The sequence below is a fragment of the Ornithodoros turicata genome, chromosome 4 (genome assembly GCF_037126465.1).
Source record: "Ornithodoros turicata isolate Travis chromosome 4, ASM3712646v1, whole genome shotgun sequence".
Classification (NCBI taxonomy): Eukaryota; Metazoa; Arthropoda; class Arachnida; order Ixodida; family Argasidae; genus Ornithodoros; species Ornithodoros turicata.
Genome location: NC_088204.1, coordinates 43,197,154 through 43,224,819, shown reverse-complemented (window position 1 = coordinate 43,224,819; position 27,666 = coordinate 43,197,154). Strand labels below are relative to the sequence as shown.

The following is a 27,666-nucleotide window of genomic DNA, read 5'->3' as shown; positions in this document are numbered from 1 at the left end:
GAATCGGACCCCCTATGATGTAGTTCAGACGAACAATCTCTACCCACGTCGACATAGCAGGCCCTCGTTCAGAAAGACATGGACACATTGTCGACTTACCTATGCAATGTACGTTACCACGAGATATCACTTTCACGATCAATAACTCACAATGATAGCAACTAAGCAGTGCAGCTTGCAATTTTTGAATCTTTTCGCTACCGTTGTGTAATAAGGGACATTTGTACCAACAAGCTGAGAGCGAGCGAGAGGATCGGATTGATAGGAACTTCCGCACGCATTCAAAGCATATCAGGTCGCTTTCTTTTAGCCATTCTTCTCAGGCCCATGCGATGGATATGTTCCTGGATGCTATCCCGTTACATGTATTGAGCCGTCGGCGATCGGCTAGTGGGGTTCTTAACGCAATACATTGTGGCATGCAGGATGCAGTGTAGGATGAAGCCGCGTTTGTTACTCGTGCATTTAGTTTCCGTGATTTTAGTGACTTCCGCTAAGGACACGATTGATACCTTGCTGAAGGTTGAAGGTCATGCACAGCGCTGTTCATTTGAGGTAAGCATTATTAAACAAAGATGCCATGATGAAGGGAAGTGGAGTAAGCTATAGACGAGCTGCGTTGTTAAGCTAACAAAACTTCATTTAGGTAAGGCATTCTGCTATTGAGCTACATACGGCGTGGATTTTCTTCATTATCGCATTCTATTTCTCTACCTATGACAAAAGATGCCTAATGCATAATTCATAGTAGAGCATGCAGAAAAGTACCTCACGTAAGAGGGCACACACAATTCTTAAACAGAAATAATCGCATCTGGACGCCATTTTTGTATTTCATAATCAACAAGACACATCTGATTCAGTCCATTGTGCCTTGTGATAGTGGGCCGCGCCTCATGTGGTGAATTTCTCCATTCATCATCATTAATTTTCCTTCTGTTGTGATTGCATTTCATAATTTGTGCGATTGCATTGTCAATGCCGCACAATTCAACATATATGAGCCACCCCAAAATACGCTTCAACTGACGCGTTCAAGTTTGCAAACTACGCGTTATTTCTACTGTATTGACACTCCATGCGAGGGGAAGCCCAAATAAACTAAACTATAGAGCTTTACCATTGGGAGTACCCATTCATGACAGCCAGCCCTGGAAACCATATTTCAGTTGCGCGTTCCACGTGTAAGCTTCGCAACCGTCGTACGCGTAGACCTTTCTAGCCTACCCTCAGACCGTGTTTCAGTACCTTCTGAAATACGTGGATTTTGTTTTGTTCTGGGCTGCTACGAACCGTGAATGCTGCCGTGTTTGGCAGGGGTCGTCGGTGTAAACCCTGCAGTCTTCGACCACGTGGAGTGCTGGGTGTAGTGCGCGTTCAAAACTGGGTTCTGCGCCTCAACGCGCAGCTTTCTCCGTGGAAAACAGCGGGTGGATGCCCAGCAAGGGCAGGATGGGGGATACCATGCATGGTTTCAGGAAAAGTTTCGTCTATAAAAAGAAATACCAAGCTTCGTTGTCGTCGTATGGCACTTATGCCGAGGTCCCGCAATGGCAGTGGGAACACTGAGTCGAGAGAACTTCTTCACACAGAGAGCCTTCACACTTGGAACTTCGAGAACAGACTCCTTTATTTCACACTATGTGCAGTAAACGGAATCGGAGCATTGGATTACGTGAGTTACGATATGCTCCGTTGGGCACGTACCAACCATCCTGCCGAGGAAGCGTTCACTGGACCCTGGTATCTCCTTGCAAGTTATGACCAACATGTCAATGACGGCAAACACACACACTTGCCGTGTTTATGTCCGACCTGTCAGAGGGCAGCTCACAATCGGCCATCGTAAACAGGTTTCGCCCTCGAAACACAACAAAGAATATTCGTGCATACGCTGCGAATGAGTATGACATTGCAACAAAATAAAAATGGAAAGAACCTGGAAACACATCCTGACAGACAAACATATTGGTAAACGGTTTACATAGTATAAAAATTTAGCTTGCGGTACATAACTAAAGCCGTGCCCGTAACGCTATACGAAGCACCGTCATCGGTTTTCTTACACAATGGCTAATAACACTAGGAATAATACGTATGGCAGTGCAACACATTGAAGTACATGTAACGCTGCAACATTCAAACTCAGACTCAACTCACATATTGGGTAGCAAAGTGGTGAAAAAAAAAAAAACTCATGTTCCTGTATACACTCCCTCCATCTCGCAATCGACGAAACCTTTGTCTTGGCTGCGTCCATATACAGTCCCAGAAAACGTGTCATTGAATTATAATAAAAAAAACTACACCACCTAGAGCCATGCGGTCAACGGCATTTGTTCTTACAGGGTTTTTGCCACCTCCTCGTGTGAATGTCGTGTAACGTAAATTTCATTATGTAAATTTTTGCGAGCTTAAGTCGGAAATTTGCCTAGTAAAGGTTACTTTTTTACCCCACCAATGTGAAGAGCGTGTCTAATTTAGTCAAATTAATGATGATTGACAGGGATATTCAAAAGCTATCCCATTGGAAAAAGTAGCTGAACATCATGCTCTACGGAGGTCGCACAGAATAGCGCACGATGAATTTTTCAGCGCAATCTTTGTCAGTCCGACGAAAGGAGGTTGGAAACCCAGCCCTCCCCGACATCGCAGAGAGAGATAAAACAGGCACGGCTTATCACGTCCGACTTTCGCTGGGATAATGCTTTCCCTCTCCCAATTTTAGGAACTGTTTCTTTTTCTACTATCACTCTGTGGGCTGGCTTCGGAACCTCCTTTCGTCGCACTGCGAGCGATTGCGCTCAAGAAGTCATCGCGCGCTATGGTCCGGTGCTCCGAAAAGCATGATATTCGGCTATTTTTTCCGATGGGATAGCTCGTGAGTATCACTGTGAATTATCATGCATTTGAGTGAATTCGGCACGCTCTTCATATTGATGGGGTAAAAAAGTGACCTTTACTTGGCAAATTTCCGAGTTCAGTTCGCAAATATTTACATAATTAAACTTGGAGTACATGACATTCACATTAGGAGGTGGCAAAAACCTAATAAGAACAAATGCTGTTGACCGCATGATTCTAGCTGGCGTAGTTTTTTTTATTATAATTCAATGACACGTTTTCTGGGACACCCTGTATACAATGACTCGACAGCCGGTAAAGATAGTAAAATGAATGCCCACCAGAAAAGTGCGCTGCGTGTCCACTGCCCAAAGGACTGCCATCAATTTCAACCGGATGGAATAAGAATTCAATCCGGGTTCACTTGTCCTGCGACTTACGCAGTAAACTAAATGCATTCGTCCGTCACCCCCCTGTTTGCAGGAGTTTAACCACCAGTCCATCTCTACAAGCATTGGCGTGCATAGACCGGCGTTTCGCGCCTTCGAAACTCACGATCACAATCATCTGCTAAGGCGTGATTTCGGGCCCTGCTACGAACTCACGTGAAGGTCGACGTGGCGTATCGGTGAGCTCGATCATGTCGCATATTAGCGTACTCACCAGGTAACATCACACCTGCTCTGTTTCAAGCTGTGATATGTTATCCGGTGAGTGCACTAATATGCGGCATGATCGAGCTCACCCGGTGGGCGTAAGTCGCCATCTTCCCACGCATTTCCCCCTATTCAGCGCGTCAAACGCGGCGACAGCCATCAGACGTCCCACAGTTATTAGCACAGAAATTTCTCCCTCAATACTTGGCGCAAGTATAACGTGTCTGGTCACACTGTGGTCAAAGTTGTATCATTGTTTGGATCCCAGTGGATTACAGATTCAGTCCAAGCCATCCAACCGGTCCAAGCCCAGCCTAATGCACATAATGTCAATAGTCAGTGCGAAGGCGAAGATTATGCGAAATCGTCGATTTCTGAATTAGGGAAACGTATTTTCAAGTTAGTTCTTGATCTGCAATTACTTGCAGAGTTTTGTGAAATTGGTGATTTGTGGCTTCCGTCGCTTCAAGCCGTGTTAACGTCGTCACGCTTGTTGGAGAAGTGTTGTCGGTGCTGTGGTCCTTGGCTTTGCGTGTCATTTAGCGCTTTTATCGTGAACAGTGAAATGCGTTCGTTTTTCTGAATTCTTTTCGAGTAGCGAAGTGAAGTATGCAGCAGGTGGATGATAGTGCTAGCTGCATCATGCAATTGAATTATTAACACATGCGTTAAGTTGTTTGCATATTTGCACACATGAGTTTCAAGAGGAAAAGTGAATTGCATATGCTGACGGTACTTGGCACAGAGCTCTCTAGGTGCCCGATACGAAATCTGCCGTGTTGCAGGTAGAATAGGTATTCGGCTGCAGAAAGTAGAGGGAAACTTGTAGCCGAATGAGACAACCACACGCAACTTCCTGTGACGTCGACAACGGCGAGCCCTTTCACCATCCACCACCACCACACCACACGCAACCTTGTTGCAACAAAGAAAATATGTTTATTAATGCATGTCACAATTTCTTTAGAGCAAAGTGCAGTAAATTTAAGCTTTTTCACGGGGTAGTTGACAGACATGTAGCTGCTGTCAAGGAGTACGTCAAACTGAAAACATAGATGTGGATGCTGTTCCACAGGCTACGACTAAACAAATTATGTTTGCGTCTGGCTGCTTTGAGTAAAGTTTGCTCCCAAGATAGGAAAAGAACAATGTGGAGGTACCGTCTTTCAGAAAGAATCTGTAAATCATGATGACATCAGGTTCTGTTGATGTATTTTGGTGTTATGAGCTACGTCATTTTTTTTTTCTCTCTTCTGTCTGAGCAGCTGGACCTCAAGTAAAGTAGGTCAAATATACAGTTGTCGCAATTTATGGTCACAAACGTCAAATGTTTTGTTACCAAATGTGCCTTGCATAGTCTATTTTTGCACGAACATAATTTTGCATCGCACATATGCATTCACATTGCCACTAAATAGTAGATGTGACACGTGATTGGAGTTCGGACAGAAATTATGTTGAACTCAAACTGGTGGTCAATGGATTCGGGGTAGTAATCAGTAGGAGTTGAGTTGAACCTGAAGAATAGACCATAAATATAATGTTGTAAGTATACAGACTGTTCGACACTGTTCGACACAGGTGAACCTCTATATCTAAAAGATGCATAGTGATCATGATTTATTTTGCTGTATCGAATACAGTTAGTACCCAGTTTATGAACGGTCAATGTTCTTGCAAAATATTTCTATCAATTGAGACTCATAAATCGAGGTTTGTAATTTTGTAATTATGAAGGGAATGTATTTTGTTCCAAAGTGCGTTATTAATAAAATGAGGGAATTCGTAAACTGAAATTTCATCAATCGAGAGTTGATTGAATTGCGTGTCAATCAAAATATAATTACGTTGACTTTCTCTGTAACGAGCTGTGACTGTATTACACAGGCACCCTCACCTCGACATGCTGCACTGTCAATGTCGACTACTCCCCATATAAAAGAGATGAACGACTGAGCAGCCAGGATGTAGAACATTTCGTAGCACATGACTCTTTGATGTAGACAGTTGTAGTGCCTGCGAACATTGCTGGAGACTCTTCCCTACTTTATGCATTATTGCATAAAAACCTAAGCAATAATTTCTTGGTTAAGAAACAATTTTTAATTATTTAACATGTGCTGGATGAATATCCTCACAAAAACTACTTGCCCACCTATGTAAGACACTTTTAAAAATCTTCACTTTTTCCTTATGTAACACATGCATAATCCGCTTTAAAATATGTGGGGAAAAGCTATAGGCTATAGGGAAAAGCTATAGGGAAAAGCTATAGCATGTAGGTGCATGCATCCCTATTACAACTGAGCCTTCCTGTGTAGAGCTGTTCATGGGATGATGCAGCTTCTACTTGGCATATGGGCAGAGTGTAAGTATCTGAGTGTAATATCTCGGGGTTCAGTCAAGTTTCTTTATCTGAGTGCTTGTAGTACACGTATCTTGACGAAAATCCAAGGTGCTTCTTTATGTGTGTGTACTTGTATCTGAAATGCAGTTATTTTCTCAGTAACTTGTACTGCTTCGCTTCTTTTCTTGGATGATGTAAAGTCTAAACTTGCTGTGCGACAGAAGGGCTCGTTATTTTGCATTTTTACTTCTGCTCGCGCTTTCGTAGAAAAGGACTGGCCACTGTGAGGATTTGTCGCCGTTCCTCCCACACATGTGGTCTGGAAATAGTCACCAGATTCTGGTGCCAAAACACAGAGGACCGGGTTTCTGTGAGGAGTGCTTCGCACGTGTCCGTATAGCGGACGACAGGAGGTCATAAATTGTGGGTCGAAGAGGTCAGACGAGCTAACTGTTGTGCCAGGGGTGTTTTGTTTTGTTATATTTTTGCTGAATGTGTGGTTTGGGTATCATGAAAGCAGGACATCTGGGAGACGGAAAACAACCGAGAGCGGGGGAGTTTGGGAAAACAGAGGGACTTGGTCTGCGGACTCCGTAGCAAACGGACTTGCTCGGAGGCAGAGTGACTTTGCCGTAACATGTATATTTTGCAACAAAGTTTATTGCTGTAGATAAACCTGTTACCAAGTCTTGAAGATCGTCTGCTGTCGACCACTTTTACTCAAGCATCATCATCACCGACAACTGGCCAGCCACGGGGATTAAAGAGAGACGAAAAGAACAACCTTTACTGTTGATTCAACAAAAACGTGACAGATGGTATCAAACAAATACAGGTAACTGAGATAAGGCGCGTGGCGGCTCTGGGAGCAGTGGGTGCTCGACGGCATGTGCCCTCTGTTCGGCACTGCTCTGTTAGTCAAAATTTCTGATGGTCAAATTTACTTGTTTGGGTAAATATTACAAAAATAAATGAGTATTCCCGTACATTGGTAGTCTGATGCACAAAGTTTTACAGCCAGGGAAAAACAAACTTCATTAATTCGAACACATATTGGGAGATTCAGGTAGATAAAAGTAGGAAAAGTTGGCTACTAGTTGCCTACTTTTCCTAGTAGTACTAGTAGTAGAGAGAGGATCAGGAGTGTATTTCTTTAAGCTCAAAGAAAGATACTCCTGATCCTCTCTCTCTGAACTGCTTGCAGTTCTCTATGATGCATTTATTGGGTATGTTGACGTTGCTGACTTCCGAAACTGAACGTGGAAGCTCCCGGATTTCAGCTCCTCTTAAAAGCATTGCTAACCAAGAAATCCTTGAAATCGCCAATAAACTCACTAATCAAAGTTATATGACCATTCTTTATGGCTTGACCGTTTGACAGTCACGGAACAGAAACAGAAACCTAAGTAGACTCGAGTTACAAAGCTATGTGAGTGGCCGGTTTAAAAGAACTATACATCGGAACAATAAAAAACAGAAGATATGACCCCAGCCTTGTTTTAATCGTTTATTAGGGTGTCTCGCGTGTCTTTGTTTGGTACACAGGTGAAAAACGACAAACCACGAACCAAAAACGTCTTTCAGATTTCTTCCGCCAAAACTAGCGGGCTCCGCCAGTTCTGGTCGGGCAACTCGGGGACGCCTAATAGCGGCTTCCTTCGTTTGACGGTCGTTCTGGATAAGCTCCGATGACCTGAACTCACAGATACGTCATGTCGAGCTTGACGTGAGTTCGTAGCAGGGCCCGAAATCACGCCTTATTAAATGATTGTTATCTTCGGCCTCTCGGATGTATGCATGGTGGGCTAGAAATACGGGTGTGCCAATCGGCAAGTTTTTCAGGTACCCAAAAATGAAGGATGCTCCAGGGGGCGGATGTCCGCGATAGAGCCGCGCTCTGGCGGATATTCTTAAGTCACGTGATGTTCCACTACACTTTGCCCAAGAGCGCTGGTGTGCGAATGTCAGTGCTTGGGATGTGATACGGACAAACAAGGACAAGAGTCACTCGTTATCAGTTGTTTTGTTGCAGGTATCACCGCGGCTGGCCTTCACTGCTTTTTTTATTCGTTTGCTTTTGAACTGAGGCAGCCCGACGAAACAAGAAACTCTATACAGCAATCTATTCTATCACGCATTAACACAGTACCATTGACCACAGTGGCATGTCTTGCGACTTATGACTTACGGCACGACGGACAGGTTTCATACGAAACGCCACAAAACTGTGACAAAGATTCACAGCAGGTGAAGATAGGCGAATCGACGATACTTTCGAGTCGATCGTATAGTATCACAAACTGAAGAACAAAATCTGTTGTGGCCATTAGTACACTGCGAAACCACAACAGGAACCATTTTGCTGTCTACTGATATTACTCTATGTTAGAAACGTTATAAATATTTTCACCAGTGGAATATTATTCCACGAGAACCCCTTCATTTTACGTCTATCGAAGCAAGTAGACGACGAGATAGCGTTTTTTTCCTTATTTATTTTCTTGTTCACCGAACTTGGGAATCATAGTACGTACACGCCCACGCGCTTTACTGATAAGGTGACGAACCACACCATGGCATGTGTTATCACATCGAGACGTTCAGGTGTGTGCAGTTAGGCACACCCGTCTGCCGTTGTCACGTGACGACTTCGACGTACTGTATCCTAATTGGCAACCATAAATGCAAGCAGAAGGAACAGTTGCCGCTGAAGAAAGCTTCGACATCAAAAATGTTTTATTGCTTGCACAGAGATACAGGCGGAGACTTAGTTTTGCTTTGTAGTTCGTGGCGAATCCGCATGGTTCGCTGCGAGCGACGACTCGATCTATCCTTCATTTGAGGGACACCCTATTCCCCATGCATTGGATAGGCCGACTGGCACACCTGTATTTCTAGCCCACCATAATGTATGTAAACGATACTTGCAGGACTTCGGTGCCAAGGCAGTATTTCGAAATTTCACAGTATTTCGTTTGCGATGCAATGGTCTGTCTGCCTTTTACACGCATTCTCTACCTCTCCGCAGCACAAACACTCGTCCGCAGTATCCATAGCCTTGCATTTCACACATGAATACTTGCACGACGAAAAAAACAGCGCTTGTTTCGGCCTACACAAGTGCTTCTCCCTGATACATGTAAGTTTCACTAACCAGTCCGTGTTCCCGGAAGGGTCAGCTACTGGTGAGGACGGCGGTGACTCCGGTAAATCTGTGAACAAGAATCTTCCGCTGCGACGCACACACTTTCCGGCATGCTATCGTACGAACAGAAGTTCTGTGCGAGCGATAGTTCTAGAATGCGGAGTTCTAGGGCACTCAGGTTCGGGAAGTTCGACATTCTCGACATAGAAAGTGGTCACAGATGGCCACTGCCACTTTCGTTTTTGCGAGCGGAAGCATGCGAATTACATGCATCCTCGACAGATGGCGCGGTGTGATGCAACTATTGACAGACTGTCGGTTTCCTACTAGGTCCCTGGACATGCAATGATCGAAAATTTGATTGAAGAAAAGCTACGGCTATTTCAGCGGAGTTCTCTGACATTTGAACTTTAGAAGGTTCAAGCTTTTCGCTGAACATAAAGTTTCGATAGGTTTATATCCACTTTTCGGTCTATTTAAAATAAACGTACATGGTCAAAGAAACATTCTCTCATAAACATCCTGAAATTGGCGAAAATCTACGCGTAAATCGGATACTGGCGTATAGCCTCAAGTTTTATTTCGCCGGCTTGTATTCCATTGTTCGTTATTAATCCCAAGAAGCTGACCTCCTTCATCAAAAAGTCGCGTTTCTGCAATTTTAGCGTCAAGTTCGCTTTTTTTTTAGCCCCCAGAACTCTTCTAAGTGTTGACATTCGCTCTACAAACGTTCTGCTCCGAACGAGTATGTCGTCTAGGTAAAACACAGCGGTTTGAAATCTTAGAGGCCCTAAGGCCCTGTTAATCAGCCTCGGGAATACACTGGGTTTCATTGCAGAGACATTTCTCCTTTTTTTTCTTAATAAACATACCCCCCCCCCCTCAATGCTGTTTTAGAGACGGACTCTTGGGCACCTGCATGTAACCGCTTGCAAAATCGAGCATCGTGAAATACTTGCTGTCGTTCAGTCTGTCCAACTGGTCATCGATTATTGGCAACGGAAACCTATCCCTCTTCGTCTGTTGGTTCAGTCGCCTATAGTCCATCACCTTCCTGAATTTCCCGTTTTTCTTCTTTACTAGAAGGCAGGGACTGGCGTAGGTAGAAGTGGAATCTTTAACAATACCCGTTGCTTTGAACTCGTCCACTATGCGGTACGATTGTTCTGTTTCGTCGTGGGTGGCACGATATGGTCGGCTGTAAGGTAGTTTCGAATCCTCGGCTTCTTCAATGGTCATACATGTGATGGTAGCCTTTCCTAATTCATTTCGTTTCACGGCGAAACATCTCCTGTACTCATTCAGCATTTTCCCGCGTTCGTATTTCTGTAACTGCGTAATGTTAGCTCCCATTTTGACATTATCTTGGATTATTGGCTGTACCATTGTACTTACGATAGCGCAGCGCTAGTGTTCCCCTCAAGGGTCGTCTGTTGCATTAGCATATCATCATCCATCGGCATAGTGCCCTCTGGAGCATATAATTCAACTGGTTCTGCTCGTCCAAAGAAAAAGTCTTTTTTAGAAAATCAGTGGTTCGTGAGAGTCGTTGTTTACAGGAACCATGGTGTGTCCTTCTCGTACTTCCAGAAAGCAACTCAGTCCGCCGCCGTAGTGTGGGAACATAATCAAATTGGTATGGTCACTGTCGCCAGACTCAACGTTAGCAAATTGCACGGTCTTCGGAGGTACCATTACTGCCACAGTGCTTCTATATGTGCATCTGAACTTGCCGTCATCTAGGGTGATGTCTTTGTACGGTCCTTCTTCTAAGCTATATCAATGAGCCGCATCTGATCTTTGGCTTTTATCATAACTACGGTATCCAGGTCCAGGAAAGTACGGCCAACTAGTACGTCGTGACAAATTACGTCTTCGGAGACTGCGTAAATCTCCACATCGGCCCTTATGCCACCGATTTCGAGTGTTGCTCGTGTCTTTCCTAACGGCACTGTTTTCTTCTGGCCCAACCCGTAGAGTGAATCATACTCAGTTGCGGGGTGAACCACACAGCCTGATCTTAGTGCTGTTGACGCCGTCATTATGGTCACAGCGCTGCCTTGATCTATGAAAGATGTAGCGTCTACGTTTCCCGTTTATGTGAACATTCCCGTGTACTTGCCAATGTCTCTTACACACAGTGTGTCCTGACGCCTCAGGTGCGCATCTTGCGGCTTAGCTTTGCCGTCTGTCTTGCCATGGCCCGGTTGCATGCACTTTGTGCAGAATTTTGTTCTTCTCTCCTTCGGACAGTGTGCTGCTACACGATTCGCATATTCGTTACAGTTGAAACATTTGACAGACCCCTGTTTGTATGTTGCAGGAGCCCACATCCCTCCATTTTACTGAGTGAGCTTCTGCTGGCTCGCTTCCGCTGTCGCAAGGGCTGTTTATACTCTGACGTAACGTCGACAAGCGAGCGAGCGCAACGTGGTTGACTGCCGTCGGAGTGTTTATACTCGAGCGGCAGAGAACGTGCTGCGAGCTCCCGTGGCTCAGTGGTTAGCGTGCTGGCCATGTCACGTCGAGACTGGGAGGTACCCGGGTTCGAATCCCGGTGCCGGCTGTGCTGTCTGGGGTTTTTCCTGGGTTTTCCTCAGACGCTTTCAGACATATGTCGGCACAGTTCCCTTAGAAGTCGGCCCAGGACGCACATTCCCCCAGGGCGTGAGTCGTGACGTTGCCCACATACGTGGGGCCGACAACGGCAAGCCCTATCACCACCACCACCGTTTGCGGTGAATGACAACGAATTGGAAATCAAGAACAAAAAAACTCTCAGACAAATACGGAATACCGACAATGCTCATCAACGGAAATTCGGCTAATCCCTCACACGCGGAAATACGAAAACGAATCACGGAAAAGAAAACTGAGAAGTGGCAAAGAAAAATGGAGAAGAAACCATCATTGGAACTATACCGAACTGCAAAATCATCCATAAGAAACGAGGCACATCTCTATGACAACACACTGGAGAGCGGGCTATTATTCGACGCGAGATCGGGCATGCTCCGAACCAGGGTACTGAGGAGTAAGTACGAAGACATAGAGGAACGATGTCAGCTCTGCAAGGATAAAGCACCGGAAAATATTAGGCATGTAATTCTCGAATGTGAGGGGTTGGGAACTCGACGATTGTGCTCGCTCGAAAATGCACTGGGTTTCACCGCAGACGACGGCGACGAACCGGAAACGGAAGTCAGGGAAACGAAAAGAAGACTAAGAAGTTGGTTTCAAAAGACACGACGATCTACCGGACAAGAGACTGTGACAACAGAGGCAGACTGAGTGGAAGAAACAGTGTATTCTTTGTAGTCTTGTGAACTTTTTATTTCTTACTGCATGTCCGCTCCGCCGGAGCTGGACCCTCGTTACAAAGAGGCCCGCCAGGGGTGCCAAACCATCCATCCATCCATGTCGGTTATAATAATAATGGCTCCGTGATGTTATATGTAAGGTTTGTCTGCCCAGAGTGGCGACATCTTGTACGTGCCGCAGGGTAGGACTGCGGATAATTTCTACCATCTGGGGTTCTTTAGACGTGCGCCGGAAATCTCCGACACACGGTGCTGGAGGCAATGTTTACCTCAACCACATTGCTACCGTCCTCGGCCGGGAACGAACGCCCGATCTTGAGCTCAGCAAGCCAACACGTTACCGACTGAGCTACCGAGGCCGGTCCATTGCGCCGGCACGCACTGTACCACAAACACACGTGTGCTTTGTGAAGAGAAGAAGCAAAGAAAAATGGCAGAGCCCAGGGGCGCGTTCCTGGAAGCGCGTGAGCACCTTAGCATCGTTGCGCAGTCCGTGCTTTTGCAATCAGCGGCACTACGATGCTACGGTGCTTCCACGAACGTGCTTCCAGGAACGAGTCCCAGGGTGTGCACAACGTGCCGCCTACCACGTGCAAGTGGACACAAACGTTGCTATGGCCACGCACATGCACTCTAAACCCGGTGGCGAATAAATAAGCGCTATTTTTTTTTTTCACATTTATAGCGTTTACTCTGAGGCCGGATATATCCACCACAGGGGTTAACCGCCACGGCTTCTATGCGCCTCCAGGTTACACGCCGCGTGCTCTATGCGCCGCGCCTCCTATACGCCCCCACTGTTATGCGTTGCGCGCTTAATTCGCTTCAAGCGGTATGCACTACTTCAACTATCTGCTATGTTTCCAATCACTACACTTCACACACATGTGTGGAAAGCAAATTCAGTACATCTTTATTGGCACACAACACACAAAGTTACAGCACCAATACTTCTGGTATCTATCAGGCTTGCCGGTGTATTTTCCACGAGACAGTTGTTTTCTTAAGCTACTGGATTTTCACTACAGAACTATATTACTGCAATGCGAGTGCGGTTCCAGTAGGTGATCTTGTTGAAAACATAGGCAATGCAGAACATTATTCCTTTTCTTTATGCTTGAATCAAAATACATTGCCCAGATGGCAAATAAGATACAACAGCAAAGGACATTAAGGTAAACAATTTCGTGCCTCAACATGCTGTTCCCTTGCTAATACAACAAAGCAGTTTTAGAGCAGGTAACAGTACTGTACCAGGAGCACCAACCTCTGATGAACTTGTAAGGCACTGTAGCGAATGAGGCACTTCAACACACAAGGACTTCTTGAATTGAGCTTGAGGGTCCAGGGTCCAGGGACCAGGGTCACTATGATAAAAGTAATCTGAGTATGATGCCCGTCCATTCTCACTTTGGTACGATGCAGTGGATATGATATCTCTCTGTACATTATAATCAAGAGAACTAAAATAAGAGCGCAGTTATAATTGTAATAATAATAACTTATTTTTGATAAGGTGCCCATAAACAACCCGAAGGTTTGGGAAATGGTGCACCAAACATAACTGAATTCAAAAATACAAAGATAAACATAAATACACATAAATACAAAGAAGCTACTCATCAAGTACAGTAGACGAAACAGCAAATGTTAAAGTCAGTCGTGGGAGAAACGAAACAACTACAGGGAAGACTACATAAACTATACATGTAAAACTGACTTAATGGCATTAGTAACATTAGAAAAAAAAACAAAAAAACGTTATGACCGCTGCTACACACTTAGGATTCCAAGGGATTAAGTAGGCGTCCGTGAAGTCGCCAAAATACAAAGGCAAGATAAAACTCTTTGTCCTGCATTACAATGCAAGTTCGCAGGTGAATCCAGATTAATCGCGATTCCAACATGCGGCATGTATGTTCTGCCACGGCCACTTGCGCGCGTCGCTTCTCTCATCCGGCCTGCCGCCAGCGCCGAGATTCCTGTGACGGCGGAGTTTCGTTTTGGAGCCGCGGGGGGCTCCATGCAGCGCGAACGAGTAGACGACGTAGGGCACCCAGCAACGCGCCGCGCTTGTGCCTCGGAGCCCCGTTTACTTGTTTTCTATGCGTTTATTTTTCTTTTTTTTTTTTTTTTGTGTGTGTGACTCAGGCAACGGTATCGTGCTTGTCCATCACATGGTAGAGGAGGCGTGCCGAATACGCTCATGGATGATAATGACTCTCACGAGCACAAGTCTAAGTCAACTAGTGCATTCGTTTTTGTACGTACACAACGACGGGCCATTATTTATTATCGTACAAAACACAAAATCACACATGCCAAAAAGACCGTTCCAATTAGGAGTACATACAAATTATAGTTGTCATTACATATGTCAGTTTCAGGGCTTCTTGTTTTCATTGAGAATCTTCATTTCATATGAGATATTTCACCTATAATCTCAAGACCTTTCTTGAAAGTGCCTTGTGTAGCAGCTCACGACACGTTGGACACTCTCGTCTAAATGCACTCTTCTGTATGCACATCTCATCAAGGATTAAAGAGCAATAGACAGCTCGGGGAAAGCTCAGTTCCTCCATCTGTACTTTGAGTCGTTTTGTGATCAGAAGTGCCACACCAGTTTCACCGCAAGACTATCCAGCACATTTCTGCAACGTTGATCTTGATGGCAGATTGAGCAGTTGCCGTCTCCGTGTCGTTTATGAAGCTCTAGATGCCAAACTCCGTCTGTGACGCCTCGTCTATATTACGAGACACAACGTCGGCCTCGGCATCATGTTCGGCACTCAGTGTCGGTGGCAGGTTGGATGCTTCTTCATGCGACTATGCGCACAAGTTTGGCTGGTTCCGCAGTCTGTTTATGGGAAGGGTAGGCAGAAAAAACCGATGGGACCGCTGCAGACAGCAGAGTTCTTTTTCCTCCTGGCCTGAAGTTGTCTTCTTTGAAGTGCTGGGAACAAACGACCGGAACGTAGGGCTGGTACACAGCGCGTTCCCTTTCGCTCACATTGACGCGGTACTGCGTTGAGACATGAATCACGAGGAGGAGGAGGAGGAGTGTCGTTGGGAGGAACCGAGAGGTCTGATTAGGCGGCATGTTTCTCGGGAAGGGAAAGGTGGTGGAGAGGAGGAGAGGGAAGGATGAAGTGGAAGACCGAGCGGAATCCGCTCGGGGGGAGGATAGCTGCGTCCATGGGCCGACTTCAGGGGAACTGTGCCGGCATACGCCTATTACACATCTGAGGGAAACCCAGGAAAAACCCCAGACGGCACAGCCGGCCCGCGGATTCGAACAGCGGACCTCCCAGTCTCCAAGCGCACGCGTTACCGCTGCGCCACCGGAGCTGGTACATGAATCACGAACTGTCTGCTTTTACGGTATTTCGTGGTAAGATAAGCCTGAACTTGTCCTCTCTGCTGACAGACACAGCGGCACCGAACAGTTTTTCGGCATATTCTGCGTCGTCCTCATCGAGGATCACTGGAACCCCAAAACAAAGTACGGAATACGGGCAGCACGTGATGAAAACCAGCTAATATGCGCATCTGGTCCGTCCGCGTTGTGCAGCGCCCCCGCGGCGGAATGCCGAAACTCTACAATCACAGCTCTCCTATTGTTTCCCTAAAACGGAGCAGGACGCGCGCAAGTGGCCGTGATTCTGCATAGGAGTCTATCTGCACCCAGGTTTGTGAAAAAAATCAGTGCAGAGATTAAAGCATTTCTACAATTAACCGAATAATTTGCGACACACATTCAGATGCTGACACTTTTCTACATTCAAGTGTCGTGTTTCTGTCGTGTTCATGTGCCTCTCTAATTTATTATTGAGAATTAAATAGTGCAGCATACACACGATGGGATAAGGTTTTCCCTTCAAGGGGTCACAATGAATGAACACCAGCTGCTAGGGATAATTGGAAATTTCCTTACCCGAAATATTCAGATCATAGTGTTTCCTCAGTGTAGTTGGAGGATGGAGTGTCACCAGTTAAGTCTGAAAGAAGGAAGAGCTTCACACGAAAAATAAACGAACAAGCAAACAAACAAAACCAAACGCAAGCGCAATATGACGCACAAACGCAATCACGGACAGGTGAATTACGGGTATCGACGACCAGAACATCATTTTCTTCGTCAGAGGCAACTACGAGTGCTCGTTGTGCTGGAAGCATGGTCAATATTTCGTAAACGTGCTCGAAAAGATATACAATGCGCAGCGTGTTGCTTACCGGTATTTTCATGACTGATCGGCGGATGCCAACTCTGCACGGATGTCCCAACTGACATGTTTTGCGAGAATTCTACGACGTCAACGGTGCGCACATACTGCCGACCAGTCTAGACGTCGGCCTTCTACAACGCCAGCGATGTCACAATGTGTCACGGCCAAGGAGACAAACCGACAAACTGCATTGAAAATAAGTGGCGTCCGCCTAACCACCACCAAGACGCCGACCGTTGCACGACGTGGTGCAACTTGCAGCAATTACACAGCAGCGAACTTGGGAACACTGGTAAGCGCCACACTTCTATCCGCCAGACCGTTTCGCGAGACACTCAACACACAAAACAAAGAAATACGTCCACTTTTCTTTCGCTGAACTCGTGCAGGGAGCTTGTTTTCTTTGTCTTGTTATTGCGTTCTTTTCGTTTTGTTAACGTCCCGGTGGTGTGGTGGATAAAGCTTGCAGACAATTAACAACAGCAGCAAAATATGCGCATTTTATCCGTCCTTTATCCGCCACCGGTCTTAGAGTGTGGTTCCACCTGAGAATGCATAGAACGCACGGCGTGGTGTCACACTGGATACTCCCAAGACCGCCGCTGGCGGCGCTGTCGCCACGGAGCAGCGCGGACACTTTAGGTGTCGCATGGTTCCTATAGGCACGTATGTATATGCATGCAATGAAACGCAGTACACTGAACCAAGCTTTAAAGTGTGCACTGCATGTACTACGCCCCCTATACTACACTATCCACAAACCTATTCTTCGCATCGCAAGAATCGAAAACCACCAAAACGAGGAGGAATCGTCCAGCAGATGGTCTACAGTGACACACATACGTTCAGATTTGTGGCCTTAGGAATAAATAACGAGTTTTAGCAGATCAAAAGGTCTTATCGACAGCGCTTCGGAAAACAAGATAAGTCAGTAACGAGAGGTTTGAGGTGTAGCAAGTGAGCGGGATGCCTTTGCAGAATGCAGAAGACATTTGAGACCTTGTCTGTGTTGCCGTTTTTTCTCCCCCAGTCTAGGGTTTTTAAGTTATGATCAGTCAATCCTCCGATTCAATGTAAGTGGCTACCATCACGTTGTTGATCTTCGATTTAACAGTCTTCCGTTACCGTATCGTTTCCGTAGAGTGCTGCTGGTCTGCTAAAACTCCCGAAAGTGTGCTTTTTCTTGCATCCGGATCTGGATATGGATCCGTGGAGTCACATCACCTTATACCCAAAACGCATTGTCGCACACAATCTGGATCGGCCCGCAATCCTGGTCGGCGCAATCCTGCTGAGAACGCCGTACCATCCGCACTTGACGTTCGTGATCTTCGTTTTCATTCGCAGCCGTCTGGTGGAAACTTTGCACAACACCCCCTGAAGTTTCAAATTAAAATGAAACACTGGTCCAGGATGTCTACTTTAAAGATATTCACATTAATGCATATGCGATTTCATCTGTTTCGGCGTTCGTCGATGTTGTTTTCTCCGCGCGGGCCGCTGTCATCGCCGCCATGACCATCTTGCCAACCCGGAAGCGGCAGTGCGAGTAGCGAGAAGGCGAGGGTGAAAGGAAGCCACTGCGCCTGCGCCAACCCTCCTTCATGTGTGTAATCATGTTCGCGAACGGGGAACAAGTGTCTGCGTTGTTGATCTCTGTTGCCGAGACTCGCTTTGTCCGCACCTGAGGGCCATCACAATCGCTGCCTAATCACGATTGCGCACGATGTGGATCCTGCATCAGTGCGTTTTGGGTATTAGATATCAACATTAAGAACACAGCTTAACTTCCCAGGCAGCACAATGTACTGAAAGTCGAGTGCAATAGGGGTGGAGGGGTAGGTGGAAGGCCTTGAACACACTCGTGAAGCTAAAGAACATTGATAAGACACATACCGTCCACCCCTATTGCACTCGACTTTCAGTACATTGTGCTGCTTGGGTTAAGACCTGAAAAGAATAAAAACTTGGAATCATTCTTATAGTTGGATTCATCTGCCATCGTGGTCTGCCCTTTATTCGGATACGCAGAACCTGGGTGTTTAGCCATCTATAGGTTCACACAGAATTGCCGTAGTTTACCTGGGTTAATGATTTTATTTCATACTGGGCCAATTTTCATCGTTGATAATGCACAATCGTTTCTCAAGAGTACACCTTTGAGAACAGAGGCGCTCGACACAGTGTGGCTAAGCGGGCCGCTAAGAGGCAGCCGGTCTTCGTCTTGGCGTCGCTTTCTGGCTCTAGCTGGTTTGGGAACGTAGCATAATGACTGCGAACAGGCGTGGAAGCGTGTGAAGAATGAATGCCTCTTCTAACGTTGGGGCTTCGAATGGTCTGCTTAGAGCGCCTTGCACGCACGAATCCATACCTCCCACATCGATTACGCACTTTACAGGGGTTGGGACACCTTCATAGATGTGGTTCATTACATCATGGACGCATTGTACTGCACGCTCGAATACGGAGGAAAAAATAATTAGTCTTCTACCTCTCGTACTTAGGGAGATACAAGTCCTCGAGCACACACACACGAGCAAAGCGCAGACATCACAGAGTGTACTCTAAACCCGGTGGCAGATAAATAAGTGCTGTTTTTTTTTTTTTTTTTTGCAAATGTATAGCGCTTCCTTCAAGACCGGATATATCCGCTACAGGGGTTAACATACTATAAAATGCACCTCCAGGTTATACGCCACGTGCTCTATGCGCAGCGGCTCCTATAGGCCCCCAGTTTTATGCGCTGCGCGCTTTATTCGTTTCAACCAGTATATGCTACTTCAGCTACACACTATGTCTGGCCGAGGCGTTTCACCCTGTAAGGGTGAAACGCCTCGGCCAGGTGGCGTGCAACTTCACTGCGTACAGCGCCACTCGCGGTGGCGGAGTAATTACCGTAGTAAGTGAACGGCTACTTCTGCGTTGTGCCGCCGTGCTTTCCTAACTATGGCAATGTTGCGTCTATTTTGTGGATTCGGCAAGGTGGAGAACGTGGAAGCATACTTCACAGGAGCGTTATTTTTGAAGATGGTGCACGATGTTTGGTAGAATATCTAGAGCTGTGTGATGGACAGGTATCACTAAGGAATCAACATTGCTACTACACTCAAATCGAAGTCCAGTTATATGTTCAAAACCTATCCAGGGGTGTTTTGTTTGTGTACACACTCTTAATTCGGTACCCTTTAGTAAAGGGTAAAACAATCGCAATATTTTACCCTCTATTTCAGAAGCTACCAGGTACCCTCTGAGCAGTACCTTTTATAAAAGTTACAAGGAAACCCACTAATTAGAGGTTACGGCCTTCAATCCAGCACCTGCCCGTAAAGGTTACGCCAACGTGCGGCTTTTTACAGGATGTTCATTTTTATTCGCAACAGAGTAGCGCTCATTTGACAGGTGGGTTATGTGAATTTTTGCTAATTAATCGATCCGTAGTTACAAACACATGCGTCAGGAAATGTCGGAAATGTTTGTAACTACGGATGGGTTAATTTGCGAAAATTAACGTAACACACCTGTCAAATGAGCGCTGGTGTGATGCGAATAAAAACAAACACCCTGTGCGTGGGATATGGACAGACATTTACAGAACACATCAAGGTACCAAAATGAACCAGCAGAAAAGGAGATCTTGAACATATGTATATTACAAAAACAGAAGTCTGTCGAGAGGTGACACATTGTGCACAAGTGCAATTCTGATGTGAGGAGAAACCATGGTCGCTTTACCATGTATGTGGAAAAAAGAACAATCTTCTAAGTGAGAAGCAATGCATAAGAGTGCGAGGAAGCCAGCGGGTCAAAACAACTGACCTATGTTTGCTAAGCTGAACAGACCCAACGAAATGGAGAATTGCAGCAGAAAAGAATTTATTCCACATTCGTGTTGCAGAGGCGAGCGCAAATGGCAATACAGTATTACATAAAACGCACACAACCTTGAGGAATATGAGTGTACAGTAACGCAGGAGACGCTACATTACTGCGTTATCAGCGTTGGAGGCGCTCTGGGACGAGTTTGTGAGGTACTGCATTGCGCTGGTGACGGTATGTGAACCTGCATGTGGGATCCTGGGAACAAAAGTTTGGGCAATGAGAGTAACATTTACGGAACCATTCAAATCCGTACAAAGCACAAGGTACAAAGCAGCATAAATGCGGGAAGGCGTTCACTCCGCGATTGAGTCTTAGAATAGCGTAAGAATACAACAAGTAGGAAGCTGCGAATTATATATCTCGATGCATATATCCGCAGCTCGCAAAATGCACGCCGGTGTATTGACTTGGCGACCAAGTAAGAGCAGAAAAGTAGCAAGCGTAAGTGGCGTTCATATGCAGGACCGCAAAACGCTTGCCATAATCACAACAAACATGCGCTAAGAGCTATTGCTATCAAAATAACGCACGTACCTAGCACAAAATGTACACTTACCCAGTGTATGAAGTGTGTGAATTAGGGCTGCGGTGGTGACGTTCGTTTTCGGTTATATATTCTTTGCAATCTTCGCACTCACTACACTTTGCCCTGAGAACACCGAAAATATCCTTGTTTGCTAGCGACATCTAGCTTTTCCGTTGTTCCTGACGATACTATGATAAACGCGAGGAAGACCACTGATTAAAACAGATTACACTTGTTAACGGACGGACGACGAGCGTTAAGCGTTTCAAGGAAACCGCTCTCAGTGTGGATAGACCTAGACCAGGCTCGGCTACGCAGCGAAATCGGAAATCTTGGTGGTTGCGGCATTGACAATGGTTTTCCACCCTTTAGAAAGAAACATACTATCAGTATTCCAGACTGCGAACTTATAATCTGTGTTCATACAGCAGTGATAACATGTAGTCGACGTATAGATGACGCTGAAACAGATAAAAAATAACAGCGTAGATTCGCAACTGTCGTCTCGAATGGGAGGCTGAAACGCGGCATTATGCTGAAAAACAGAAGGAAAACAGACGGTAAGAAACTAAGAAAGGAATTATCGTTGGAGATTTCGCTTAGAAGTTACAGTGTCGGAGTAGAGGGTACATTTATAAGTTACAACAAGCTGTTTTTGTTTTTTCCGAGATGTAACTTCTATTCGTGTTGTAAAGACATGACTCTGGTCGCTTTTAACCTCTAAATATACGTTACAGTGGTGTAACCTATAAGAAATCTCGAAATCTACGTCTATATAGAAGTTACATGTTTCTAAAAGTTACAATAAAAGGTACGGGTTTAAGAGTGCAGTCCGAAGGAGACACAGACTGTGGTAGTCACTCGGGATGACTCGTTTCTTTCAGGATTAATCCCAAAGCTAGAGTATTTTTACTTTACATATCTCCTCAATGAGCTCAGTGAGACTGAATAAACTTGTGGCTTATATTATCTGAATATCAACATTTGCTTTATTCTGTAGCAATGTTCTAACAACTGAATAAATGATGCTCAAGTGGAAGCCAAAGGTATGTTACTGACTTCAGTGGTTAAAAGGACAGTCTCGTGCCAAAATTCTTGTTTTAAAGCCCCACTGAAATTACGTTCCCTAGGATTTAGAGACATATTCACTGCACTGGGATACATTTATTTGACTGGAGTGCACGAGTTGATGACAGGACGCTCAGGACCTGTCCTCGCCACAAAAGCTATGCCGCTCCGGGGTTTTCACTGTCAGAACGAAAGACAGGAAGTCGCCCGTGTGGATGAAGTTTGGTGACAGCTTTTTTTTGTTGGCCTTTTTCTTTTCTTTTTGTGGTCGTAATACCCTCTACTACAAAAAAATTATTTTCTCCTGTACACAAAAAAACAAAAACAAAAAAAAACACATTCGACATTTTTAGTATGTTGTATAGAGGAAGGCTCGTTATATAAAACTGCGTTGGTTGCAGGCGTATCATCCGACCTCTTCATTGCGTGTTTTACGCTCGATTGTAGCGAATTTTGGAAAAATCGCATACTTCCTCTTTTTTTCCTGCAATGACTATGAAAGTTACGTGTCTGGCGATTTTTCCTGTTGAAGTATTCCTTGGGACCTTTGCAGGAAAAAAAATATTCACTAAAATTTAATGGTTTGATTGTCCTTTGGCCTGGTAATGGTTTGATAACTTCCGGCCTTTGTATACCTGCACCGATTACAGCACGACAACCGGGATTTGGATGCTGTGTAGAGCATAGCTTCCTCTATCCGCAAAAGAAAACCACACAGTTCTTGGTGCTTTCTCTGAGCCGCACCTGCCGATCATGCCAGGCACGGTTTTCGCCAGCGTTGCGAACTTTACTCGTGTCTAGCACCCGCCACATTGATATTTGGGAAGAAATGTTTTCTGGTGTGTCGTTTTGCACAATTAGCGACCGCTAAAAAAATTTTCGTAAAAATTCGGGATCGTTTTGTGGCGGCCGAGCACGTCAGCTGGATCATTTCGCGTGGAATCGCCCAGCAGCACACTCCGGCATACACGGCACTGTAGTTTCGCCTTCCGTCGACAGGGGGGAAATTGGCGCTGGCGTCGTTCCGCTAAACACCCAGCGCGGGCCCCTATGTCTCCAATCACCACACTTCACACACCTGTGTGGAAAGTAAATTCAGTACATCTTTAATGACACACAACACATAAAGATCATGTACAGTACCAGTGCTTTTGGCACCTACGAGGTCTGCGGTTGTATTCCTGACCAGACAGGTTGTTTTAAGCTACTGGATTTTCACAACAGAACTATATTACAACAATGCGCGTGCGGTTCTTGAAGGTGATCTTGGTGAGAACATGTGCAATGCGGAAGAACATTATTCCATTTTTTATTCTTGGGTCGAAATGCATTACCCAGGTGGCAAAGCAGATACAATAGCAACAGACATTAAGCTGAACACTTTCGTGCCTAGACATGCCGTCCCCTTGCTAATACACGAAAGCAGATTTAGAACAGGTAACAGTACCGTACCACGCGCACCAATTTCTGATGAACTTGAGGAATACTGTAGTGGATGAGGCAATTGAACATACACGGACTTGTTCAATTGAACTTGAGGGACCAGGGTCAGCATGATAGCAGCAATCTGAGTATGATGCCTGTGTATTCTCACTCTGGTGGGCTGCGGTGAATGTGATATTTATCAGTACACTATAATTAAGGAACTAAAATATGTTTTCAACGCTACAATACACTTACGATGGCAAGAAATTAAGCAAGCGTCCGTTAAGTCGCCAAAATATGGAGGTAAGAAAAAATGTGTGTCCTGCATACAATGCACGTTCGCAGGTGACACCACCTTAATCGAGGTCCCAACAAGAGCCACCTATGTTTGGCATAAGAGCCTCGCTGCACCCAGGTTAGAGGAAAAAATCAGTGCAGACATTCAAACATTTCTGCAAATAATCCAAGAGTATGTGACACACTCTGATTCACATGCTCGCACTCTTCACCATTCAAGCGTCGCGATTTTTATCGTGTTCATGTGCCTCTCTTTCTAATTTGTTAATGAGAAATAAATAGTGTGGCATAGACACGAGTGGCTAATGTCTTCCTTTCAAGTGGTCACAAACGAGTACCTGCTGATACGAATAATTCGAAATTTCCTTACCCGAAATATTCAGGTCACAGTGTTCCCCCCGTGTAGTTGGAGGACGGAGTGTTACCAGTTACGTCTGAATGAAAGAAAAGTTTCACAGGGAGGAAAACTAAAAGCAATGCAACATGACACACAAACGGAATCGCGGTAAGGTGAATTATCGGTAAAGACGGGGTCGCTCTGGTTTACACTTCGCAAAATGAAATTTGAGAATAAACTCCTCAAAATAAATCACGAAGAAATCCACGGTGTAAAGATAAAGCGGTAAAAACGAACTCTTGCGATATAAACGCTTTAGATTCAAACTTTGAAAATAAATCGTCTCTGATTGGTCGACAGGCGCGGCAGCCCAAGAGCAGCAAAGGCTTTTGGCTCCCACGTCTGAAAATAGTTACCCCGCAGGGTGTGGTTCTTTGCAGTGGGCTGGGGACGAGAGTACAGACTCTGAGCGAATCGCTTGCTGTATACCTCGCCGGCTATCAGGATTCTGCTGACATTGCAGTTAGAGCTTTGTTCTGCTGCCTGCCTGTCAAATTTGAGAATGTCCAACTTTAAATTGATGTCGTAAGTCACCAAATCAGTTCCCAGTGTTGGTTCTAGATATCTTGTAAGCATTGTCGCGGACATCTTTTACTGTCATGGCACGGCATATCGCTATTCTCCTACAGGGCTGCCTTGGTTATTGTGAAATCGACACCTAGTAAATGTGTTGTGTTCGTCCTTCTGTGTGTGTTCCGGCCTCGGAACCACAGAATCTTGAAAACGGAACTTGCCTGTGTACTTTTCGGGCTGTTGTATGCCGCAGAAATGGCCAGCATAAGCAACGTTTTTCATTGGGATAAATGCAGGAAATTGGTACAGTTAACACAAGTCTTGACACTCTTTCGAAAAGCCTTTTTGTAAATAACCTGCAATCGAATGTGAAGAAACTGTTGTTTGTTTGGTTGGTTCTAAAGAAAAAATCCTTCTGATGAACAACTTAAGTCAGCACAGGTGCCTTCATTTTCTGTGACCAGCAGATAGTAATAGCGATGTGTAACCCAATAAGGTTCTAATTTCGGAAACATCCACATTCGTTTACGCACCTCCCTAGACAACGATTTGCGATGCAAGAGCTGTAAGATATGTATCTGGACATACTACTTTAAGCACTTTGTTCTCACTGGTCTTTGAATACCCTGGAACCTCAGAATGCCAATTTCAAGGACTCAAAAACCATGGAATTTTCTTACAGACCTTGAAAATAAAAAGAAGAATCTTTTTCTTATTCTCGCGGGCCTACAGTGCAAACTCTGGTTATCTCATGTCGGAACTGTGTCTCTAAATCACAGCAGTGCACTCACTGCGATAGCAATAAGTAGTGTAAATCGGAAGTGCGAGAAATGAACAGCACCCTCCATTGTATTCGTTTGCCTTCCGTTCTCTCCTATGATCTTCACATTCATAAATCCTCAATTACGATGCATAATGTAAAAACCCCGAGACTAGGGAACTCAATTACGTTTATTAACAGATCACTATTTATGCTCAGGACCCATGGCAGGAAGAGGTCTAAAAGATACAGCGGTACCACTTACTTCACTGTATGCAATGGTACTCTCCCAGGCAGCACAGCGCGGCGACCCATTGCCTGTGCGCCGGTAGCGACCGACCACGGACCGGCATACGGTTTGCAACACGGGAATGTTAATGGTCCGTGATCGGCAGCGTGTACCGTACCCTAACGATTTCCCGAGATGCAGCCAATGCACCCTTACGGGTGCCTCCTTTCCCCACGAGATTGTTAATTTAGCGTGATTTTTAACAATAAAAACAATATGTCATTGTAGAAAACATTTTATTTCATCATCGTCAGCAGATACATGGGTTCTTTATGGCATCACTTTACCAGCAATGAAAAAATGAGTGTTACATAGAAAGTATACTGTCATCTGTCGTACATATGTACTATTTACTTCACAAATATCCACTTAAAAGAGGTTAAATGGAGCAGAGATGGGAAGTTACTCGACAAAGGGGACTCGTTGCCAATTAAGTTACTGTGCAATAATCTAAGTTACAAACGCAGTTACACGTAATGAAAATTTACTTGAAGTTCCTAAGCTACTTTAGAAATGTAACGAGTTACTTTGAAGTTACTTGCTACTTAATATATACTTTTTAGTTCTTGACCTGTCCGTGGTTAATTCAGACCTTGATCTCACAATGGGCGATGTGAGACGTTTCAAAATAGTCTTGATGACTAAAACTAAACTATAACAACTAAACTACTAAACTAAACTTAAAAACTATATCAGTATCTGATAAGACAAAAGACGCCTACATTTTTAGTCTTCTTTAGGGAGTGATTTGATCATTTTGACCTCGTAATAAGGTTCTTGAACGGAGCATAAAGCAACTTTATGTTCTCTGAGTTGACCTCTACGAACCGCGCCAAGTTTTAACCCTACTACAAAATGCCCTCTATCATTATGGATACACTCCTCGTGATTAAGATGAGCGACACCTGAGCCTCCTAATGTACAGCTAAAACAGAATTTGTAACGTTCACCGCGTAACAACAAGGGAGTCAGACGCGGCGTGCACGTATCGGCGGCGTGCACGTTGCTTTCGTCTCAAGTCACAGGGGACGGAGGACGCCGCTGGCGATGTCTGTAGACGAGAATCGAACGCAAAGAACTTGGAACTTTCTCAAGGTTCCTCGAGATGTTACTGGAGCTCAAAAGCAACGACCTAAGCTAAAAGTTACAAAAAAAAAAAAAAGCTTAGGTACAGTATCGAGCTCGGTAACGAGTTGCTTCCAACACTGATATGGAACATGTGTCACAACTTGAGAATACATATGACGCACGTCATACTCGTACTACTACCTTTAAGAAAACGAAAGAAAATATTTATAAGTAAGTTATATAAAATATAACTTACCCCTAGATGAATCCCTTAAAAATATCGAAATTCCTCGAAAGTTTCGGTGGCACAGCTGGACACATTTGTTACTCACAGCGAGGGCGACGGGGACTCCGACAATGCAAACACGGCTGGTTGATCGAAGAACGTCATTGGCCAGATTCAAAACTGCGCCCTGGTCATGTGACTGATTATCGTGAAGTGATCAGAGCAGCATCGGGGAGCGATCCTATACTCTTGGTCACATGACCAAGATCAGACCAGACCCGGAAATGATCAGAGCAGCATCGTGGAGCGTTCCTATATTCTTGGTCACATGACGAAAACCAGACCCAGGGATGGGCATAAATACACTTTTCGGGTATTTAAATATAAATGCAAAATACTACATGTTTCCGTGTATTTAAATGCTGCCTATAAATATTTTCTGATGAAAGTAATTAAATACAAAATATATATACATTAAGGCGGTATTTAAATGCTGTAACTACTTCGGTAGATACTTTGAGCCGTCCAGGCACATCATTCTTTTAAATTAGTGTATAAATGGACCCACCTGTGGATGCATGTCTGCTGCACACCATGCCCACATATTTCTTTATTTTTCCGTGATGCAGTGTGATGATTTCAGCAACTTGCGTGGACCGACTTTCCATTGAACGGAAACG

General features: G+C 45.0%; 1 protein-coding gene across 2 annotated transcripts in view; it reads left to right on the top strand.

Moving 5' to 3' along the window:
* Positions 1–395: 395 nt before the first annotated feature.
* The window catches only part of LOC135393060 (lysosomal alpha-mannosidase-like), a 492,848-nt gene continuing 465,577 nt past the window's right edge, over positions 396–27,666 (top strand). For both annotated transcript variants that reach the window (XM_064623632.1, XM_064623631.1), the window contains exon 1: positions 396–555. In XM_064623632.1, the coding sequence (XP_064479702.1) occupies positions 427–555 (129 nt within the window). In that variant the 5' untranslated portion in view covers positions 396–426. The remainder of the gene's footprint in view (positions 556–27,666) is intronic.